The sequence below is a fragment of the Neolamprologus brichardi genome, chromosome 9 (genome assembly GCF_056152115.1).
Source record: "Neolamprologus brichardi isolate AB-2024 chromosome 9, ASM5615211v1, whole genome shotgun sequence".
Lineage (NCBI taxonomy): Eukaryota > Metazoa > Chordata > Actinopteri > Cichliformes > Cichlidae > Neolamprologus > Neolamprologus brichardi.
The window spans coordinates 39,778,368-39,800,398 of NC_142112.1; the positions used below are offsets into that span (position 1 = coordinate 39,778,368).

The following is a 22,031-nucleotide window of genomic DNA, read 5'->3' on the forward strand; positions in this document are numbered from 1 at the left end:
ACTGTTGCTCATTCGGATCGAGCTGAGTCCTCACAAGGTCTGACGGTCCGGACGACACTGGCATTTAAAGCAGTTAAATCCATATAAGGACACAAAGACAGACACACTCAACAGCTATACACACAAAGAGGCAGCTTGTGTTTCCAGATCTCGTCCTTATCTGTTAGGGTGACCGTTAGCGTCTCAACATGCCTTCTCAAACAGGTCACAACACTTACACATGAAACCTGGGTGCGTTGTCCAAACGGCTGTCGGCTCTGCCACACTCTGTCAGCACTGAGCTCAGCCTCGGCTGCTACGAGCAGTCAGGATTCAGATGAGATAAACCTGCAGGACTGACAGAGCTGCAGGTGAAGAATGAGTTAGTGAGTGGACTTCCAGCCTTTGTTTTGCTGCCTCTACAGCGACGGGATACTGTCATTGCCTATCCCTAGCCTGGTAAAGGAGTTAAAATGTGCAAAACTGAGGTTTGAGATGTCACTCACGGACTCACGGGACCCCATAGTGAGAGGCGCTGCTCCCACCCTAGCAATGGGGAGGAAATGGACCCCGGCCACATCTGTGCTACAGGCCAAATCTGCTCTTCAGCATTGTGACGTGGTGGGTCATGTCCAACAGGGCGGAGGAGGGTTTGGTCTTGGCGCAGTGACACCTCGGTGGCAACAGGCATCTGTAACCGAACGTGGTGGAGGAGGTGCGACGACAGGAGGAAACTGCCAGACATGCCAGAGCCGTGGCGCTGGCCAAACAGGGTCGCTGGGTGATTTGGGAGAGTGCTGAAAAAGAGCAAACTCATGGAGTGAAATCTGGGGAATGGAGGCTAATAGACTAAGTTTAGTCATCCAAGCGACATACGATGTGCTGCCTTCCCCAATAAATCTGCAGCTGTGGTTTGGAAAGGACCCATCCTGCCCCCTGTGTACAGTCCCAGCCACTCTCAAGCACATCTTGGTTGGTTGTAGGACCAGCCTTACTCAGGGCAGATACACATGGAGACACAACCAGGTTCTCAGGTGTCTAGTCGAGAAAGCTGAGTGCAAAAGAAAGGTGCAAGCAGACTTGGATCAGAGGCTAATTTTTCCCACAGAGATCGTAACAACAACTCTGCGACCAGACCTCGTCCTTTGGTCTAACTCCCAAAAACTTGCATACGTCATTGAGCTGACGGTACCATGGGAGGAAGCAATTGTGGAAGCATTTGAGCGTAAGAAGCTGCGTTATGCCAACTTGGCAGCTGAGGCAGAGGACAGAGGCTGGAAGATCAACGTGGTGGAAGTGGGGTTTGTTGCCAGTACAACAGCAAAACTGCTTAGAGAGATCGGGATCAGAGGACAGGCGCAACGACAGGCTACAAGAGAATTAGCTAACACTGCTGAGAGGACCTGAGCTGCTGGCAAAGTTTCTGGGCTGCCTTTCCTCAAGAGTCTCTACATTTAAAGCAATGCATTATCAGGGATCTAGTCCTTTACTGAACCAGCTCTATTTGTGTTGGGATGACTGACACGGTGACACCAAATATCCATATTTTATTTTTAAACAAATAAAAAGCAAGAAGGCTCATCTCATACAGCGCCATCCTGAGACGGCGTTAGCCGAGCCCAGCGCTGGACATGCTGACAACATGTAATAAACTGCAGCACATGCAATACTTCTGCATTGGCAAAACACAGTAATATCCTGTAGTGAGTCAAGTACTGTGATAATTTCTTTTGGTGGGGTGTCTGATTGCGTGCAGTCTTCTATTGTAAGCTGTTACATTAGCTGACAGCAGTTCATCATTCAAAGACAGTGAAACATCCTTCAAACAGCAGAGAGAGGATTTGAGCTGCCACGATAACCTTTCATGATGCATATGGTATGTAACTAAAGAGCTTCTTCCAATAATATTTGATCTGCTCGTGAAATCTGTGATATGTTAGCCTGTAAGAAAACATTGTGGACGAAAGTTTCTCAAATATGAGTTTGACAGCTTTCTGCTGTAAAGAAACTGAGTCTGCATGTGGACATAATAAGACCCACGACGGGGTGCTTGCAAATAACAGAGTCCATGTTCAGTGAAGGTGAAGAAACAGATCTTTGTTTCATATTCATCAGGTATTGATGAGCAACACAACATCCGGTCACAGCAACAGGTCCATGCACAGCCCAGGGACCCAAACAACAACAGAGTCCAGCCCGGGGCAGCACCCCACCCATGGGCCTGTACTGGCTCACTCTCAGCGTGGATTAAATAGAGGGGAAAGAATAAACTCACAAAAGAAATCACACAACACACAAAAACAACACAAGGGTGTGTGGATCTGCAGGGAAACTACTGAACATGTTACTGCTACACCAGAACTCCTGGAACTACACCCTCGCTGACTGCAGACGCCTCCACAGCTCTGAAATATATACATGTATATACACCACCTGCACAGGTGTGTCCTGGTCCCCTCACCGCTGATGTATATCTACACATATGTGCTGTAACGAAGGCCCCTCCCCCTTTTTCCTTGAATCCCGGCTGCCTCGCTTGTTTGGCTGCTCGCTGCTCTCGGGCGGTTCAAACATGATTAAAGATGACGAGTTTTTTCCTTTTTGCCGCGGCCTCTGTTTGCAGGTGCAATCAGGTTAATCGACTGAGAGCTTTCAGCGGAAAATAATGGACGAGGGAGGGCGGCGAGGTAAAAGCAGGAGGCTGTCACATTAAGCATTCAAGCATTCATTTTATAAGAACTGTTTACCAGAAAGCTTTGACTGATCTGACTGCAGCTAAACCGTCAGCAGGTTACTGGGAACCAAAGTTAAACCCAGTTTGATCAGATAATTAAAACATCTGCAGCCAACTGAACCGTCCTGCCGCACATCTGTAACTGAATATCAGAATAACACAGAATCACAGGCTGTGAGGTCAGTCAGCTCTCCCAGATGGTCACAGCCTGATCCATAAACTCTACATTCATGATTAGGGGCGTGTCCTATGACCTTGTCTGTGGTCAATAACAGAAAATCCTAGAGTACATTTGAGGATTCTGATTGGACGTTCTGAGCACTGATTATATTCTGTGTATCTGTGCAGATAACCGAGCTAGCATTAACTGATACTCCAGCTTCTTTTCTCTCCTGCAGACGAAACGCTGAGGCTGTAAAACTCCATCTTTTATCTACAGGTGTGACCCGTCCACATCAGTGATGTAATCAAAGTGTGCCTCCCGCGACTCCTTCAGTCATTCAGGGTTTGTGTTTTCACTTCTGGCCACCATGAATATCTGTATACACTCACAGCCACTTTATTAGGTACGCTTTGCTGGTACTGGTGCTGGAAACATTTCTCGGCGCTTTTGCTCCATGTTGACAGGATGACATCATCACACAGCATCCATGAATCTCCCGTTCAGCTGCTGTTGGACTGAGACCTGTGACTGTGGAGTGAACTGCCTCAGTGTTATCCTGCAGCAGTAACACGGAGGTAAGCTGTGGAGTTCAACGATGATGAAGCCCAAAGTGTGCTCAGAAAATCTTCCCACAGCATCACACCAGCAGCGGCGTGGACACTGATCCTGGCAGGATGGATCCACACTAAGCTGAGAGCTTTTTCCGCCTTCTCTTGTCCAGTTTTGTGAGTCTGTGTAGCCTCAGTTTCAGGAGTGGCACTCTGTGGTCACCCCAGCGTTACCTTTGCTTGTTTCGGTACATGTTCATGTGTGAAGGATGAAATAATTATATGATGAATGAATGCTTACACAGGGTCAAAGGGCACAGCATCACTCTGTTAGTTTCTCTTCAAAAAGAGTTTAACTTCAAATCACTAAGGGAGGAAGGGAAGGAGGAATAGGAGGAGGAAGGGAAACACAGGAAGCGGCGAGGAGGCTGGGAATGGAGGAGGAGCGGGGAGGGTAAACTAATGAGCCCAGATGGCTTAGAGAAAACACGCCGACCTGAGGAGGAGGATTAAATGTACTCTGTACAGCGTGTGAAAGCATGTGTCCTCGGGCTAAACGCCGAGCTCACACTCAGAGAAAAGCTGCACTTTGTCATGTTAATGAGCTGAAGATCAGCCGTGTGTGTCTGCGAGCCTCCGTCGAACGTTCACACTCGCAGCCTGCTGACTGAGGAGCGTCTCAGGTCAGTGCTGCTCGCTCACTTTACTGATGTTCCAGCGTTTTCTCAGCACAGGCTCTGAACACAAGGTGTCTCTGGAGATGACGCCCCGTTTTAAGCCCTGCAGAGTCCCGTGGGTTAGCTCCAGTCTGCTCTTGTCAGGAAGGTTCGGCTGGTGTGAAGCTGCACTGATCACAACTTTCACACCTCAGAAGAAGATTTATGGTGCTGCACGAATCATTTCTAAAGACCTGCGTGTTCCTCATCACGCACAATAAGACAAACTGCCCACAAAGCGAGGCCGTGCAGGGCTGCTGGCTCTGAGCAAGAGCCCGGCAACAGCAGAACATCTGCAGATGTGCAGCCACTGAGCGCTGTGAGAGAGAGACAGATAGAAACAGTAGAAACAGTAGAAACACTTCATTCAGTCTAACAGGCTGAGCCCACAGTCCTCCACCATCCACAATGACACACTGAAGCTGTGTACACCAGTGGATCTGTCACACTGCTACTGCTGATAATAGGAGTTATTATTACTTACTTATTACTATTTTTAGAGTTTTTACATCAGTCTTAGCCAAAAATGTTCATAATAAATAATGATAAGATTTTAAGTCACATGTTAAATAAACAAAAAAGTGAAAATGTGACTTTGTTCTCACAGACGTTGTTTCCTCTTTAAAACGATGCTTCATTTGTCCTGCACTACACCATGTAAATGCAGTTTTAAGTAGAATTAGTTCTTTGTTCTGCACTGCGGTTTTATTGTGAAGCACTTTGATCTGCACTAGTCTCTTAAATGTGCTTTATAAATAAACTTTGACTTCACTCACTTACAGCCTCAGTCAAAGTAAAGCCTTCGGTTTGATCCTCTGTAGTTTTAAACAGGATCATTATTTATGTCTGAAGGAGCAGGTCTGTCTCGTTCCTGCAGGCGGCAGCGCCCCCTGCTGTTGTGAAGGTTACACCATGATCATGAGCCCTGCAGTCAATATTCAGAGTTAGGGAACCTGAGAGGACACAGAGGTGGTTCTGTTCATCCACTTTTCCAGCATCGTTACCTCTGAAGAAGATCATTCAGCTGCTGTAAGTTTCTCTCTAAGCTTCAGTCACAGGCTGAAGCTCTGATCCTTCAAACATTTACAGGAACAGGAACCACAAGTTTTTAATCAAAGCTCCCAGTCTGTAGCAAAGAACACATGTGTTTTTTAGCCCTGTAACTCTCATCTGGACCCTTTCTGTCAGTGGAAACTAGTTCAGGTTCAGTCCCAGTGGAAGGAGGGCAGCTCAGCTGTGTGTGTCACTGCATCAGCACTGCTCTAAAAAACAAACATGTAAAATCACAGAAACACTTTAGAGAGAATGTTTTGGTGAATGAACATTTGTTTATTTGTTTATTTGTTTCACTGTGGACACGTTAAAAAGAAGGAACTTCTGTTACTTTTACTATGAAAGCCTGTGGGCGTCTTCATCAGTAGGACGAGCTGTAAAGTTGATACAAATACAGGTAAAAGTGCGTCTGCTGAGCCGATTCTGGCCCCTGGGCCATATGTTGGACACCCCTGTGCTCACCTGATTCTGTATACAGACCGTACCTCTAGCTCAAGGGCCCCTCAGAGGAACCGTTCGGTGGATTTGAACCCCCGATCGTGGGGAAAAGACTCCACCTACCGAGCAATCTCTGCCCTCACGCACCTGAGGAAGCTGCTGCTGTGGGTTGATCTCCCCTATAATGCGCAGCGCCACCATCAGGTCAGCGTGTGAACGCGCTCAATGCTGTGATTTATGGTGGGGGTGGGAGGGGGGTATCTGCGGACATGAAGACACTTCCACTCAGTCATAAAGCGGCTGTGACGCAGTTATTATTATTATTATTATTATTATTATTATTATTATTATTATTATCGTCGGTGAGATTAGGTCAGCTGCAAAGCATGCAGGGATACCTCTGTGTGTGTGTGTGTGTGTGTGTGAGAGGGAGTGAGTGGGAGTGGTCTCCTGCAGGTCACGTGACGCAGGCCTTTGTTAATGTGTGATTCCGTGGAGAAAGACCAGGAGGACAAAAAAAGTCGCGACCGATCGAGCCGCCGAACCACCCTCATCCGTCCACGCTCCACCCTCTCCGCGCGCCGGCCTGGATGCTGCTCAGAGGCCGCTGGCACTTCTACCTGGATTCGTGTGTCCGCGGCTCTCCCCGCCGGTTTGAGTGCGAGGCAGCGGGGCTGGGGGATGGAGGCAGAGTCCGGGCTGTAGGGGTGGAGGCGGTGTGGGGGTCGGCTGTGAAGCCCCAGGCCCTGCTCGGCTTTGTTATCCCGGGATCGAGCTGCAGCCCTGCTCCGTATTTCTGAGAGCCGAGGTGAGGAGCACATGGACGGAATCTGTGAGCTGTGCGTGGATCAGAACCCGCTGCGTGGATTTGTGCTGTGAGGACTTAGTGAAGGAGGACCCAGAAAAACACGACAGATTCTTTTACTCCAGTTTGTGTCTCTTTGTGTTCATCCACCTCCCTGCGCGCACACCAGCCTCCCCCGTTATCCCCCCTCCGTCCTCCATCATGGCTCCAGAGCTCCGGGTCTTCTGCTTCTGCTGCCTGCTGGTGCTGCTGGTTCTCCCCGCCGTCCGGAGCTCGTTCCACCGCAGCGGTGTGGACTGCGGCCCCGGGAGGGCCGAAGACTGCCCAGGTGAGCTCGCCCACAGCCTGCTTACACTCGAGGGGCTCTGTGGAGGGTCAGAGGTCGGAGCAGTGTGACCTTTCTCGTATCTGTGTTTCCGTCGGTGTGTCAGTACCTGTAGTACACCTGAGGGCGGGAGGATGCTGAACAGATGTTTCACCTGCTGAAGCTGCAGCCATGTTGCTCTCCTGTGTGTGTGTGTGTGTGTGTGTGTGTGTGTGTGTGTGTGACCACTCCTCACTTTAACCAGCTTCTATTTCAGGGTTAATTACAGGGTGGAGCAGGGCGAGGCTCAGTGATGGAGCTGCTCCGTTTCTCAGCTGAATCTGGCCTCCAGACAGCGGGTAGGCCACAGACTGTAAATAGAAGATGGTCAAACCACCGTGGTTGGTTTGTGAACTCTGGTTTATCAGCCATCACCAGCTGACGCTGACAGAGGCTGTTGTGCGCACACCTGTCAGCGTGGCCACGCCCCTAATAATGCAAATGTAAACATTAACGCCTCACACAGGTGTTATGATTGGATCATTTAGCTGAAGAGACAAACGCCGTTGCTGTGGTGGACTCCACAGCTCAGCGAAGGCGAGACTGAGGCAGGTCCGGTCCTGGAGTCGTGAGGTGGATGGACCGTGGTCAGACCTGCTGAACACCTGGATGTTTGCAGTGCTGTCAGGAGGTGTAGGAGGTTCATGTCAACGTGATGCAGGAGCCAGAGTTTCCCAGCCTGCTGCCGCCTCCTCACAGTGCCGAAAAATCAGAGCTGAAATCTTTATCGGGCGTGTTGATTGGCTGTAACAGTGAGTCAGTTTGGGATTGGCTGTTTTTTTTCTGGCTCAAATAAAACTAAAGTGAGGGGCTGTGTAAGAACAGCTGGAGAAACCTGATTCATCTCCTGATGAACGATAACGAGCTGTGGCTCGTAAAACGCTTCACAGGAAGTGAGGATGGAGTGGAGTGCTGTGGAAGTTTCAGGGTGTTTTTCACACACATTTCAGTTCTGTGTGTGTTACAGTGCAGATCCTTCACTCAGTGGGAAAACATCGCTGCTTTTGTGTGTTTGACATTTGAGGGCAAACGAGTCATCAGTTCATTCATGAGATGCAGAGGAAGTGTTGCTGTAACAGCTGGCTACAGCTACAATGTAACAGCTGGCTACAGCAACAATGTAACAGCTGGCTACAGCAACAATGTAACAGCTGGCTACAGCAACAATGTAACAGCTGGCTACAGCTACAATGTAACAGCTGGCTACAGCTACAATGTAACAGCTGGAAAACGGTGCAGCAGCAGGTGGAGCGGTGGTTTGGTGCAGCGGCAGCAGGTTATATACTGAGGCGAGCCCTCACCTGGAGGAGGAGGAGCAGCTCGCACATCTGGAGGGAACTTCTAGTTTATGTTGATCTGAATACAACGCCTCCTGAGTGCCTCCTTTAGGAGGTGTTCTGGGCACCCAGACTAGGAGGAGACCCCCGGGTCGATCCAGAACCTGCTGAGACTTCGAGGCTCTGCTGTCCAGCTGTGCCACCGTGACTTCAGATAAGCTGAGGGTGGATGATGATGGACGGGTGGTCAGACATGAGTAGACTTCATTCTCCGTCTCTTCCACTCCTGCTGCTCCAAATACTCGTTAGAGCAGATATAGTGGGTTAATCCGCCGCTGAAAATAGTCCCTGTGTGTTCCTCCGATCTAAAACATGTGAGCTGGTGTTTGTGTGCAGACATGAACTCATTTTGAACTTTTCTCCTCTAAAAGTAGAAACCTGGAGCTGAAATAAGTCTCTGAACTTTTTTAGGATCTAAAGAATCAAAAATCTTTGAGTTCTACTTTTAGAAGCTCTGAAGGTTTTTTTTAACCTGAGCTCCGTCACTGATGTTCTCCCGGCACGGCGCACCACCCCGCCTCAGCTCGTCTTTTATGAGCTCCTGACTCGCTCTGACAGCAGGAAGTTAACGAGAGCAGTGAGGCGGGGACGGAGGGCGGTTTAACCCGGGATCAGGCCACAGGTCGACCTTTAGCGGTTGTCCTGGAGACGCCGGCTTCACCTCAGAGTTAAAGGAGAGTGTTTCCTTTGAAGTAAGTGAGGTGTGTTTTACTGCTGTTGGTGTGGAGATGATGAAGCCAGCGACAGGCGGAGGGTTGGTCTGTGTTCAGCTCCTGCAGCGCTGCGTCTCACTCGCTCAGGACAAACTCTGTGATGAGGAGGAGGCGTCCTAACACCAACCTGCACCTCTGTGGAAGTCAGCTCTTTAATGGTTCCTGTTTACGAGCTGAAGCACAAACTGAAGCTCACCTGGAGGCTCGAGTCCCCCCCCCCCCCCCCCGCCCTCAGCTGTTCCTCACAGAGGTCTGATGGTCTTTCCTTACGAACGTGACTTTATGAATGATTGATGCTCACTTTAGTCTCTGACATCAAAGCTCGTACAACAGGGACCTGACCGAGTTAGCAGCTGCACAACAGCACGTTAAAGATGCAGCAAACACAACACGGCATACAAACGCACAACCAAACACCATCATCGCCGCAGCTGCATGTGGTGACTTTAAGCTAACAGCTGATTTGAAGTTAGTGTTAATAGAGATCGACAGACCACATGCGCGCATTGCATTGTGGGTACGAGTGGCAGCAAAATCAAAACATTGCATCATTCATCCTGCGGTTTTATCCCTACTTGCATCCCTGCAACAAGCCCAGGTCCAGTTTACTTTGGTGATTCCATCTCACAGCTGTTCTTAAATTTCTTTCTTTAGGCCAACGCGTCTGTTTGTCGCTTCAGGTTGTTACACAACGTTTTCAGATCTAATAGAAATAAAATGAGTGTTTTGTAATTCATTCAATTTTTCTTTATTTATAACGGCACTATTGTTTCATTCTGTTATAGAATCTAACAGGAAAGAGGAAACACTGAGCACATGTCTGCAGGCGTCTGCACACTCACAGCTTTGTTTCCAGTTTCTCCTCACACTCTCCTTCCACTAACACCTGCGTGCAGGTTGTCGTCCCTGGGGGCGGGGTTACCCGCTGTGACTCCCGCAGAGCCTCCCGACTGGTCCCTGCAGACGCTGACTCCATAAACAAGCTGCCGACACTTGATGATGCAACTGATGCGCGTGTGCGTGTGCGTGTGTGTGTTTGACTGTTTGATCACCTGATGAAGGAGCCTGGCTTCAGTCTCAGGGACCAATCTGCTGCCAGAAGATAAAACGATGTCACGCCCGTTCATTAACACGTGTACCTGTCTGTGCCTGTGGCAGCTCCATGGATGGCAGATTATAGATGCTGCACTCATTGGCATGTTGTTAGCCAATGAGATCATTGTTTCCACAGTCAGCTCCGCCCTCTTCAAGTCCCGTTTGAAAATCACCAAGATGGCAGCGTTGAAGACGCTGAGGCCGAGGCTTCGGGCAGGACCCAGATCTGACTGCTAGTTCCTGTTAGCGCACGCTCGTTCTGAGATCACGTCTTAAAGAGTGGACCAATGACGTGGCTCCACTCAGCGTGAGACCAGTAAAGGAAGAAAAACCAGTAAACTATGATGGAGCTGAACTCAGAGAGACTGCAGAGGTTACTACAACGTAACTCTGGCTCTCAGACAGTCATTTTAACAACACACACACACACACACACACACACACACACACACACACACACACACACACACACAGCGCATCCTGGGAGAACACACTGTTTTTGTTATTGTGTGTGTGTGTCAGCAGGTTGATGTGGCTGGCTCAGCACACTGTGGTATTTACTAATTACAGAGGAGCTGAGGTCACGGCCTCTGTAATTACAAGCTCTAATTGGCCAGCCTGCGGGCTGCCGACCAATCAGCTGCCATCAGGAAATTACTACCCTGGATAATAGTGTGTGTTTGTCAGTGGAGCTGTATTGTTTTGTCAGAGTTTCCCACTCTGTGTGTGTGTGTGTGTGTGTTTTAGCCACAAACTGAAATATCTCCACAGCTGGTGGTGGTTGGTGGTGGTTGGGGGTACGGGGGGGGGGGTGCTCCTCAGAGGGATCCTGCTGACTTTGTGTTTTCCTGCTGATACCTTTAATCTAACATGTTTAAAACTTTACAGCTGTGTGCGCAGTTTACAGTGTGCGCTCACAAACACGCACATGCCGTTTGTTTAGTTGAAGTCGCTGCTCTCAGGACGATAACTGTGATGTGAGAATGATCCGCTTTGTTTTTCCAGATTTGTCAGAGAAGAAAAGCGACCTGCGCGTGTGTGACACCGGGACGTGTCGCTTTGGAGGAACCTGCCGCGAGAACGGCGCCGACATCAAGTGTGTCTGTCAGTTCCACGTGAGTTACACACACACACTTCTACACCTTGGCGCCCCCTACAGGCTGCAGTACTCAGGCGTAGTCTCCACAGTGTTATTACAGTTTTTTCTGAATGCTTAAACCCTAACTGTGATTCTTGTAGCACAATTCCTAAAACTATTAATACTTATAGCAAAACCACTCACTGAGTTTGCAAATCTAAAAGCACAAACACTGCTTTGCACTCAGTTTGCAATTTTGTAACACACACTTTGCAAAACTGTAGGCACAACTCACTGCTTACACTGAATTACCAAATTTCCAACACACTCCTAGCAAAATTATACACATGTATGGCTATCATTAACACTATTTTGCCAACTGTCTGGCACACTTTCACTTGTGAAAACTTTTTTAGATAATTAGTTCACTTTGCAATCAGCCTAAGCACTATAATACAGGTAAGCTCTGTGTGTGGAGTACAATGGAGGGAGCAGGAAGAGTGAGAAGTAGAGGAGGCCGAGGAAGAGGACGTGGAGGTGAAGAAGTAGGATGAAGAGGACGACAAGGACAAGGAGGAGCAGGAGGAGGATGAGAAGGGGGGAGAGGAGGACGAGGAGGGGGGAGAGGAAGGGTAAGAAGAGTAAGAAATAGAATTGCTGATGACATCAGAGCTACAATAGTGGAGCATGTAATCAACCGTGGAATGACCCTGAGGGAAGCTGGCCAACGGGTTCAGCCTAACCCGAGCCACTACTCTGTAGCATCATAAGGACATTTTGAAATGAGAATCAGTTAGTACAGTCACTTTGCACTAAGATTTGTAGCACAACAATACCATAGATGTAAAAATACTGAAATTGTTACTTTACAGAATTGCTAGACGACCAGATGCTGGGGGCAGAGGACGCATGTTCACTGCAGAACAAGAAACCCATATAGTCAACATGGCGATTGCAAATAATCCTATACTTGGAAATAAACACTTATGTTTGTTTTGATGTGTGTGAATAATAGTACTTGCAGTTAACTGACATAGCCTACCTTGTGCACAGAGAAAGCAAAAGCCAGATGTGTTTTTTATTCATACCATCAGTGTGCAGTTGGCGCATTGTGTGCTTAGTAGATGATGGCTTGTGTGTACTGTTTGATACGAAAACACCATTTTTACGAAGGTGTGAAGAGTTAATCTAGCTGTGTTCGCTTTTGCAAGAGAACTACAATGTTTTGATAATTGGGTGACAGGTTTTCTTATTTGTGTGTAGAGTTTTGCAAAAATAGCCAATAGTTACAAAAAATGTGCTTAAGCAATCAGAAAAAACTGTAAATGCTTGCTGAATGAAACCAATCACACCTTTTTTACGTGTGTGTGTTACAGCTGCTGATGTTATCAAAGCTTCTGAAACGTGATCATTGTGAGCTGCACAGCAGGGTGCACATTACAGAATGAGCTCAGTGGTCTCAGCTGACGAGATTCTGAGTAAACGTGAAGTTGGGCTGAAAATGGAGCCAACATGGCTGCTGGTGCTGTGTCGCTGCCCCTGTTTCCTAAAAGCATTTCAGATGCTGCTCATCTGCTGTAGTTTCTGTACCTCACGCTTCTTTTTTAAGCCCACGCTGCAGACACGTTTCAGCTAACAGCTCTAATGCTAACTGTGCTATCTTTGGCATTGTGCACAGCTTTTTGAATTTGGTTAGACCGGAGCGCACTGACCAATCAGCAGCGAGCCTGCCTGCATCATGACTGAGGTGTTACCTTCAGGCTCCCTCAGAGTCCTGTGTGTGCTGTGCTGTGATCGGCTGCGTTTAAAGTTACTTTGTGTTTCAGTGCAATAAGAAGTACGTCCCCGTGTGCGGCTCCAACGGAGACACGTACCAGAACGAGTGTTTCCTGAGGAGAGCGGCGTGCAAGAAACAAAGAGCCATCAACATCGTGTCAGAGGGACCCTGTTACCACGGTAACTCACCCTCATCTTTACCCTTTCACTGCTTCTTATAATAAGCACACTTCAGGTTTCAGACGCTCGCTGTGATTAATGTGTGAACAGGTGGACAGACGCAGGTAACCAGAGTCTAAATCAAAGTCCTGTAACCTGATAAAAAACATTAGACTTGTTGCTGCCTTTCATAGTGTGTAACCTGAAGGCCCTGAGTACTTTCTCCCACACTGACAACACTGGATGATAACATTATTTGAACATTACCTAATAAGACTGATTCAGGACAGACAGTTAGTGATGTTAAACTTTCCTAGCAGTCCTTCACAAACAGGGAACAGTCTGTCTATTCTCTCCATCTGTCAGCTGCTGCTGGCTCTTCCTCCTCCTCTTCCTCACACACTGCTGAGTTTCTCCTGGTGGATCATCAGGGGTGCAAAGCCTCACAGATGATGTGCAGCAGTGGGTCCCTCAGTCTGTCCTCACTCTGGACACTTGCAGTCGTCACACATGGAAATCAAATGTGTGATAAGCTGCAGGATTCAAACACAAGTGTAACTTATAAACACATGTTCATACTTTTATTCCACAATCAGAGAGAAAGAAACAGAGAGAGAGTGCAGGACAGACACACAGGTGACAGTCTCAGGTGTACACACTGCTACAAACAGGAGGATTTAGTGTTTGTGTTATTACGAGTGCTAAACAAGAAGAGTTCCCAGATGGTACAGTGGACACATGTGTGACTGCTGTGATTAAAGCATCTTTCTTTCAGCTTAACGAGTGAACCGTCAGCTCGTTCAAACACACGTTAAAGTCCGTTTGGCTCGACACCACCGAGCAGAGGCAGCAATATAACAGAGCTAACATTAACAGTGCAGTGAATCCTGCTTGTGCCGTGATATTCAGGACTGCAAACCGAGCAGCATCACTGACTTTCAGTAGGGCTGCCACCATTACAATCGTCGACGACTGATTTAATAGTCGACGCGTCGTTTGAAGCTTTGTAAGATCCCAAAAGACGCAGGAATAAGTAGTAGGATTTAAGAGTGTAATAACGGCCGCCCCGCTTCAGCCGTCCGCCGTTTTTTTCCAAAAAAAATTATCCACACCCACCGCCGCGCTATGAATTGTGGGATATGTGGGGCCACGAAGTCTACACCAGATCCAGACTTCAAATTTGTTGGAATGAAATGCGACATTTGTCGACCGCATTTGGAGTACACTTCGAATTGGGACACCCTTCGTCGTGTCGCTGTGACGTAATCGGTCTACAAATGTGCACTACGAAGTGTGCGGTTGCTGAACTGGGACACAGCTAGAGAATGAAAACAGCCACCAGCAAAAGCTGAAGTTACTCTAACGTCCAGCAGAGGCAGCAGTGGGTCAGCCCCAATAGACTTCCATGTTAAAATGTTTAAAGGCTTAATGTTAGCTTTCTTAGGGGCGTGGCCTCTTTGACTGACAGATGCATGGTGACACACCTTGACCGTGTTTGTGCTGTTGGAGCCCTTTAGAGCACTTTTAATAACATCATGTGACCAATAATATGGCTGCTGTGAGGTTACCGTAGTAACAGAGCATCCAGGAAGGCGGAGCTCCAGGTTTGGTGAAATTCAAGGATTTTAATCGGATGTTACTGAGCACTGATTGGCAGCTATCTGTGTGATGCTCGTCTTCATAAAGAAGGATTGTTTTGAACTGTTAATCATGCAAAGCTACTCAATGCTCCTCACACACACAGAGCCTGTTATGATATGTTTATATGAACATCCACCTCTGCAGCAGGTTAAAGTTAACTTCCTGTAGCCAGTGACACTAACCTCAGAACGTGTGTGTGTGTGTGCGTGTGTGTGTGTGTCTCAGATGCTGGATCAGGATCTGGAGATGGAGGTAAACAGCTTCATGTTTGGTTTGTTTCTGAGTATTTTTACGTGTCTGAGTTGAAGCAGACGAGCTGAGCGGCGTTTGTGTGTCTGCAGACGACGAAGGCTCCGGCCGCGGGAAAAAGACGTCCAAATGTGGGAACTGCAAGTTTGGAGCCGAGTGTGATGAAGACTCTGAGGATATGATGTGAGCACACACACACACAGACACACACACTCAGTGTTAGGAGTGAGTCTGAACGAGCGTGTGTGTGTGTGTGTATCCAGCTGCATGTGTAACATCGTGTGCAACGGCCACAACGACAACCCGGTGTGCGGCAGCGACGGCGTCACCTACGACACGCCGTGCCACGTCCGGGAGGTGTCCTGCCTCAAACAGCTCAAGATCGACATCAAGCACGTCGGACGCTGCCATGGTAACAGCATCACAGCAAACATTCCTTCATCCTTCATCCATCATCATCATCATCATCTACTCACAGCAGGAGAGAGAGAGGAGGAAATATGGAGGAGGGGGTGGAGCTAAGGGAGGAAGAGGAGGAGGAAAACGTCTCAGTTCATTTATTTTGAATCAACACACACACTCTCACACACACACACACACACACACACACTCTCACACACACACACACACACACACACACACTCACACACACACACTCACACACACACACACACACACACACACACACTGATTATCGCGGCTGGCTGAACAAACAGCTGGTCTCATTTTAATGCCACGACCTCCTGCTCCACATTTTCTCTTCTTTGTCCTCCTCCTCATGCTCCTCTTGCTCCCCCTCCTCTTCCTCCTCCTCTTCTCTCATTTCCATCTGTCCTTCTTTTTCTTTGTATATGTACAGTTTTATTCTATTCTTCACTTCTTCGCCTTTTCTTTATTTACATCTTTATTTGTTATTTTAACTTTGTTTCTTCTTCGTCCTTTATCATCTTCTTCATTTTCTTCCCTTTTTGCCTTCTTTTCTTCTCTCTCCTCCTTTCCTCCTCTTCTTTCTTCAGATTTTTTACTTTCTTCTCCTTTACAGATTATTTCTTCTTCACTTCTAATTTTCTTCCTCTTTTCTATTTTTTCTTCTTATTTTTTATTCACCTTTTGTTTTTTTTGCTCCTTATCTTCTTCCTTGTTTTTTTTCTTGTTTCTCTTCTTTCCCTCCTGTTAAATGTTCACTTGCTTCATCTTCCTTTTTTTCTTTGTCTTCTTTCTTCACTGATTCTTCTTCTCCTTCTTTGACTCGGACTTCCTTCTGTTTTCTCGGCTCGAGTTTGAAATAAGCTGAGTTGTTCCGGGTTAAAAACATCTGACACGCCGACTCTAGAAGCCGGCGTTCCAGTTATTATGACTCTTAATGAATTTTTGGATTCTAAGTAAATAATTCAGATGTTCATTTTAATAAAAGTGATTAACAGGTGTGTTTTTATGAGTTTAACCAGCAGATCTCAGAATCCTCCAAAAACCCAGCGTCACAGTTTCAAATGTTACGATCGAAAAAAATTTAAAGTCTGAATTGAAACACGAGTGCTGAGGAATAAAAGCTCCCGTGTGATCGATGCTGTTCAGTAAAGACACTGCATGGGGCAACTTAAAAACACATCAGATACACATTTAACCACGAGCGTAATCTTTGTGTAGCTTTTTAAATATGAACGCTGTGAACGGTTCAGAACCAATGAGACGAGCAAATGTCTCTGCAGCGCTGATGGAGCTTCACCCCGAGGCCAGAAAAGTGTGTGAGTGAATCAGTACACGTTTATATATCTTTGTGGGGACCAGAAATTAGAACGCTACCAACAGTCCTTATGGGGACAAAACGCCCGATGAGTTTGTTTTTGAGGCTCATCATATGGTTTTAGTGTCGGGGTTACAGATGGGTGAGGGTCAGGCTGAGGGTCAGCATTATGTTAATAAGAGGCCCTCACTAAGATATGGAAACCAGTGTGTGTGTGTGTGTGAGTGTGTGTGTGAGTCACTGACCTGTATTTAAGCCTCTCTCCTCGCTGCTCGCTCTCATCAGTCACTGTGAGCCGGACGCGTGCGCACACTCGCTGTAACGCCTCATTGATCTCTGTAATCTGACGCTGTCGGGTTTGACTCGGGGACTAAATGTGATCGAGGACGTTGACTCTTCATCTCATTCGTGTGCTGAAACTCACCTTTTATAAATATTTCACCATCGTTCAGACAAGAATGGGCCGTCTGAACAGAAACGAGCTGTAATCTGATTCTAATCCCATGAAAGCAGCACATGAACATGAACACTCAGCCTGCACAGATTATCAAACTATAGCTTTCAACATTTTACTGTCTGAGGCTCGAAGTCACGGAGACGTGCAGATCTCTCCTCACATATGTGCTGTTATAGATGGAGAGCTGCAGCTCTGCTAGAGCAGCTTTGCATGATTCACAGCTTAAAATAATCCTTCTTTATCTCGTGCTAGGCTTCACTTCATTCGACCTCCTGTCCTGGTGGTGCTGATGATGGCGCTTTAGACGCTTTCTCTGGTCTCATCATCTCTTTCTTCTTCTGTGGTTTCAGATAAAAACAGGAAAGACGACAGCATCAAAACCAAGCCAGAAATCTACGGTAAGCCCCACCCCCAGCCAAGCCCCGCCCCCAACTGTGCCCGCTCCTGTCTCACAGCAACACCAATCCTAAAGCACAGATTTCTTCTTCTCTCCTTCCAGCTGTCCCCAAGCCTGGTGAGGGGGAGGGGTTTGAGGACAGCCCCGCCCCCTGTCCAGAGGACTACTCCCAGTTCTGCGAACACGGTATCTGTGAGATGAGACAGAACCTGCCCACCTGCAGGTAAGCCCCGCCCCTGTCCTCGTGCACCTGCCCAGGTGTGTGCGTGTGTTATTCACACCGAGTGTTCATTCATGTTTAAACTGAAAGAAGAGCTGCGATGTTAAAAGTGGATCCGACAAATGAACAACTAACAAAAATCTTCAGATCTCTGAAAAAAGAAACGAAAAATTCTCTCATGAAGTTTAAAACGAGAAACTGAGCTCAAGGTTTAAGTGTTGGATCCTCAGAGCTGATCGTTGATCGTTGAGCTGCAACAGCTTTCAGAAACAAAAGTCTGAAACTCGGCTGATTTTTGTGTTTTTAAAGATTTAAAGTTTTTCTGTCAACACGAAAATCTTGATCTTTGTTCACAGGTGTGAGGATGCGTACGGGGGGCAGCAGTGTGAGCAGCTGCTGGACTTCAACATCCTGTACGTGGTGCCCAGCGGGCAGAAGCTGCACTACGTCCTCATCGCCGCCATCATCGGAGCTGTTCAGATTGCTGTCATCGTGGCCGTGGTCATGTGCTTCACCAGGTACACACACACAGACACACACACCTTTCAGGCTCAGTAACAGTCCTAAAGACGGATCACATCAGGGTCCTCGCTACACACCGAGTGAGTAATGAGCCATTAAATCAGTAAACGATGATTTTTGTGGTTTCTGAAACACGAGTGTTTCCAGAATGTGTGAAATCACCGCAGAGGAAAGTTTGGAGGTGTGTGTGTCAGGCGGTGAATCATGGCTTTCAGCCCTCCAGCAGGGGGCGCTCACACAGGGGTGGCTGTAGCTCAGGAGGTAGAGCAGGTCACCTACTGATCGGAAGGTTGGAGGTTCGATCCCAGGCTCCTCCAGTCTGCATGCCAAGTATCCTTGGCAAGATACTAACCCCAAGTTGCTCTCCGATGCGTCCATCGGAGTATGAATGTGTGTGAATGTAGTTAGAATAGCACTAAGTATAGATAAAGTGCTTGTGAGAATGGGTGTGACTGGGTGAATGTGGCATGTTGTATAGAGCGCTTTGAGTACTCCGGGAGAGTAGAAAAGCGCTATATAAGAATCAGTCCATTTACACCCCAGAAGCACTCAGTCATGAAGCAAAGCACCATAAAACCATTAATGAGCAGAGTGTCACCACCAGCCGAGCTGTGAAGAAAAACAAACTGGCACGTCTGAGAAACAGATCCGGTATTTTATACAAATTGGCTCCTCCAGCAGACGTGGTTCAAGTCTGTCAGGTTCAAAGTGCAGCCCAGACGTGCAGTCCTGATACGCTCCTGCTGAAACCAGCACCGGGCCTTTTTCTCCTTTGGTGGTGAGTGATGGTGAAACATCAGCAGGCTGCCTGTGATGCCTCCACGTGCTCAGCCGCGTCATCGCTTTACCTCACGCTGTAAAAAACGTTATCAGCACAGAACAACAGTGCTGACGTGATTTCACTTAAAGTGAGGCAGACATTTTCCAATAAAAAACTTCTAACATTCAATAACTGGACCTCTGAAAGCCTGGAGTTTATCCCACATCTAATAGAATAGAATAGAATAGAACAGCGCTTTATTGTCATTGTACACAAAGAGAAAAGGTGACAGAGGAATCTGCAGGGTCACTGCTGTTAGAGAAACACTCCTATTGGCTGTTAAAGATGATCACATGATCTAACTTAGCTGGGAAATGAAAATATTCCCGATCAGCTTGATTAGTTCTTTCTTCTCGGCGTCGCCGTCCGACCCCTCAGAGTTACAGGGGGACGTGAAGCTGATCATTGTTACATTTACTGATAAAAGCTGAGTTTAATGTTGATGTTGACCTGCACTTCCTGTTGTGTCCTACAGGAGGTGCAACAAGACAAAGCGTGGTCGGAGGCAGAAGCAGCATCTCGGGCACTTCCCGTCAGGAACGTCGTCCCGGATGATGTAGCGTCTCTTTCTTTTTGATGTTTTTAATTTTCCATCTTGTTTTTTATAAAATTCGACAGTCCGACCTTTCGTACCACAGACTGCATTTTTGATATCTCGACTTTTTGGTGCCTCTTCTTATTTCCCCTCGTTTTTTGGAATAACCCGACGTTACTGAGGGGCCTTATTTTCCACCTTTCATTTCTTTGGCTTCCCGTCTGCAGGTGGTTTTCAGTTTGTGGAGACGCGGCCGTGCTGCTGGCGTCCTCTCAGACTCTGAAACACTGTGGAAACTTTATTTCTCTGATTGTATCGGCGCTCCGGACGTCCACGCCGCAAACAGTGACGATTGTCTCAGTTTTCGCCCGGTGAGACGCACAGCAGGAGCGCCTCCTTTTTAGTTTTTCGACCACGTTAGAGCTCATTCCTGCTACAGCTGCGGTTCTCGTCCGTCTTCCTCCCGCCCACAGCGACCCTCATCCTGATTGGCTCTGGTGTACACGCACGTGCTGATCTGTGGGTTCATCTCTGCTGAAACATGTCCACCTTTGTGGCGTTCGTGCCACATATTAATGACCTGACGGGAGATTCGACCCAACGCACATGAGGTGGAACCCAGAAAACGAGGCGATCGGAGTCGGTACTAATGGGAGAAGAGCTTCTGGTCACGTGATTTCCAGCTGCTGTGACCACTCGGACTGAAACTACACACTCGAAATGTCCTGAAGTGATGAGGAGCAGCTGAAGCCGCGGCTGGAAGAACTGTTCTGAAGTGAAGTGGTCATGTGACTGAAGCTGTCACATGACCACTTCACTGCGAATTAATCTTTTGTTAAATCTTTGTTCTGTGATTGGCTGAATTTGTTCACTAAAGCTGTAAAACATGGACGTAGCTACTATGAACTGCATGCTCATTGGCTAATGACTTGTGATTGATGCCAGCCAATGAGCATGCAGTTTCCTTCCACATATAATCCTCCTTTTAGAAATGTGGCGTAAATGAGATTTACAAAACAGTCAGTTCATTTTTATTTAGTGTGGCCGAAATCAGTGACCGAGCAGGAGAGGTCAAAGGTCAGCAGCAGCTGTCGCCATCTGGTGGCCTTTAGATAGAATCCAGGTTTATTCATTTTTCTGAGCAGGAAGCTGCGTCCATGTTTTCTGCTGTCTGTGAAGGACGCTTTAATAATCCAGATATTTGGCATCATATCGTCATGACAACATGTTGGACTAAAATGGGGGAACTGGGAGACAGACTAACAGGACTCGGGTGTGGCGGTTTTCACTCAGACTGCTCGGTTAATTAGACCAAAGCAGCTTTTAACATTCAGTCAAAACTGTGAATCTTCCCTAAAAATGTTATTTTCTTATCAGCTTCATATCAGCGTTTATCTGGAAATATGGTTCTCAGTCAGCTTCTGTGTGTGTTTCTATCCTTTTAAATCTTCTCTGTGAAAGCGACCGATGTGATGAAGAGGAGCTGTTCTGCTCGTACTGCCCCTCAGCAGGTTTCCTGACTTTGGCCATTCGGAAAAAGAAACAAGAAGGAGGCCTTGAAGGGAAAGCAGCTGATTTCAGCTGGAGGCAGCGAGGCTCTGCATGAAGGGCAGAATCAGATAAATGAGGATGATTTTGAACTGTGAATCATGCAAAGCTACGCTGGCGGTGTAATGACAAACAGGTGGAGCTGGAAAGGAGCAGAAGAAACCCACTTTGAAGGTTTAATGAGCACCAAACGCGTGTTGTGGACGTTGCCATGTTGAGAATTCCCATGATGCACTGCTGCTCACGTTTGGCCAACTTCTCTTGTTTTTCTTTGTTTACTTTGTCACGCATGTGTTGTACCGCCTTAACTGTCCAGGGGGCGCTGTGCAGCGGGACTACAGGATTATCAGGGACCAGCGGAGCCCCGTGCCCCTCAGATATGAGCCGACTCGTATCTCAGGCGTGTTTTTTGTTTTTAACTTTGTGCTACGTCTCACAGGGTCAAACGTCACGTCTCCTTAGAGAAACTTTCTTTAAACACTTTTTGTATTTGTTACAATGAGATCCACCTGAAAACCAAAATGCTGTTTTTTCTACTGCTTAAAAATAATAATGAGGTACAAGCCGACATGTACAGGTTGCTATGCTAATTATTTTATTGCCTAATTTTCAGATGACGCCATTCCGGAAATGGATTCCAATGTTTGTGTGTTTGGCTGGCGATAATTTAAAGGACCTCGTCAAGCTTTTTATCTTCATTCTGAGTCGTAACGATGGTACCACGTGTCCGTGTTGGTTGTTTTGTTGTGTTAGAAGGAGTAGGCCGATAAGCTGTGCTCGGGTTCGCCTCGCGCACCGCTGCCCTGAGGTGAACCGCCACGGTCTTGGTGGCGCTTGGGAACGGGCCAGATGTTGCTGTAGATGTTGATCCTGCATGAACCGTGAAGTTGTTGTTTAGACTGTGCTGTAGCTGAATTAGCATTAAATTATGATGTTTGAA

At 47.4% G+C, this 22,031-nt stretch overlaps 1 protein-coding gene across 1 annotated transcript; it reads left to right on the forward strand.

Annotated features, from left to right (window-relative positions):
- The first annotated feature begins 6,076 nt into the window (after positions 1-6,076).
- On the forward strand, positions 6,077-22,031 carry LOC102792651 (tomoregulin-1-like). Its single transcript, XM_006809275.2, has 10 exons — positions 6,077-6,764; positions 10,951-11,060; positions 12,850-12,979; positions 14,825-14,851; positions 14,941-15,031; positions 15,112-15,260; positions 17,400-17,447; positions 17,549-17,669; positions 18,023-18,184; positions 19,484-22,031. Exons 1-10 carry the CDS (start codon positions 6,638-6,640, stop codon positions 19,566-19,568), a joined length of 1,050 nt encoding a protein of 349 aa, XP_006809338.2. The 5' UTR covers positions 6,077-6,637; the 3' UTR covers positions 19,569-22,031.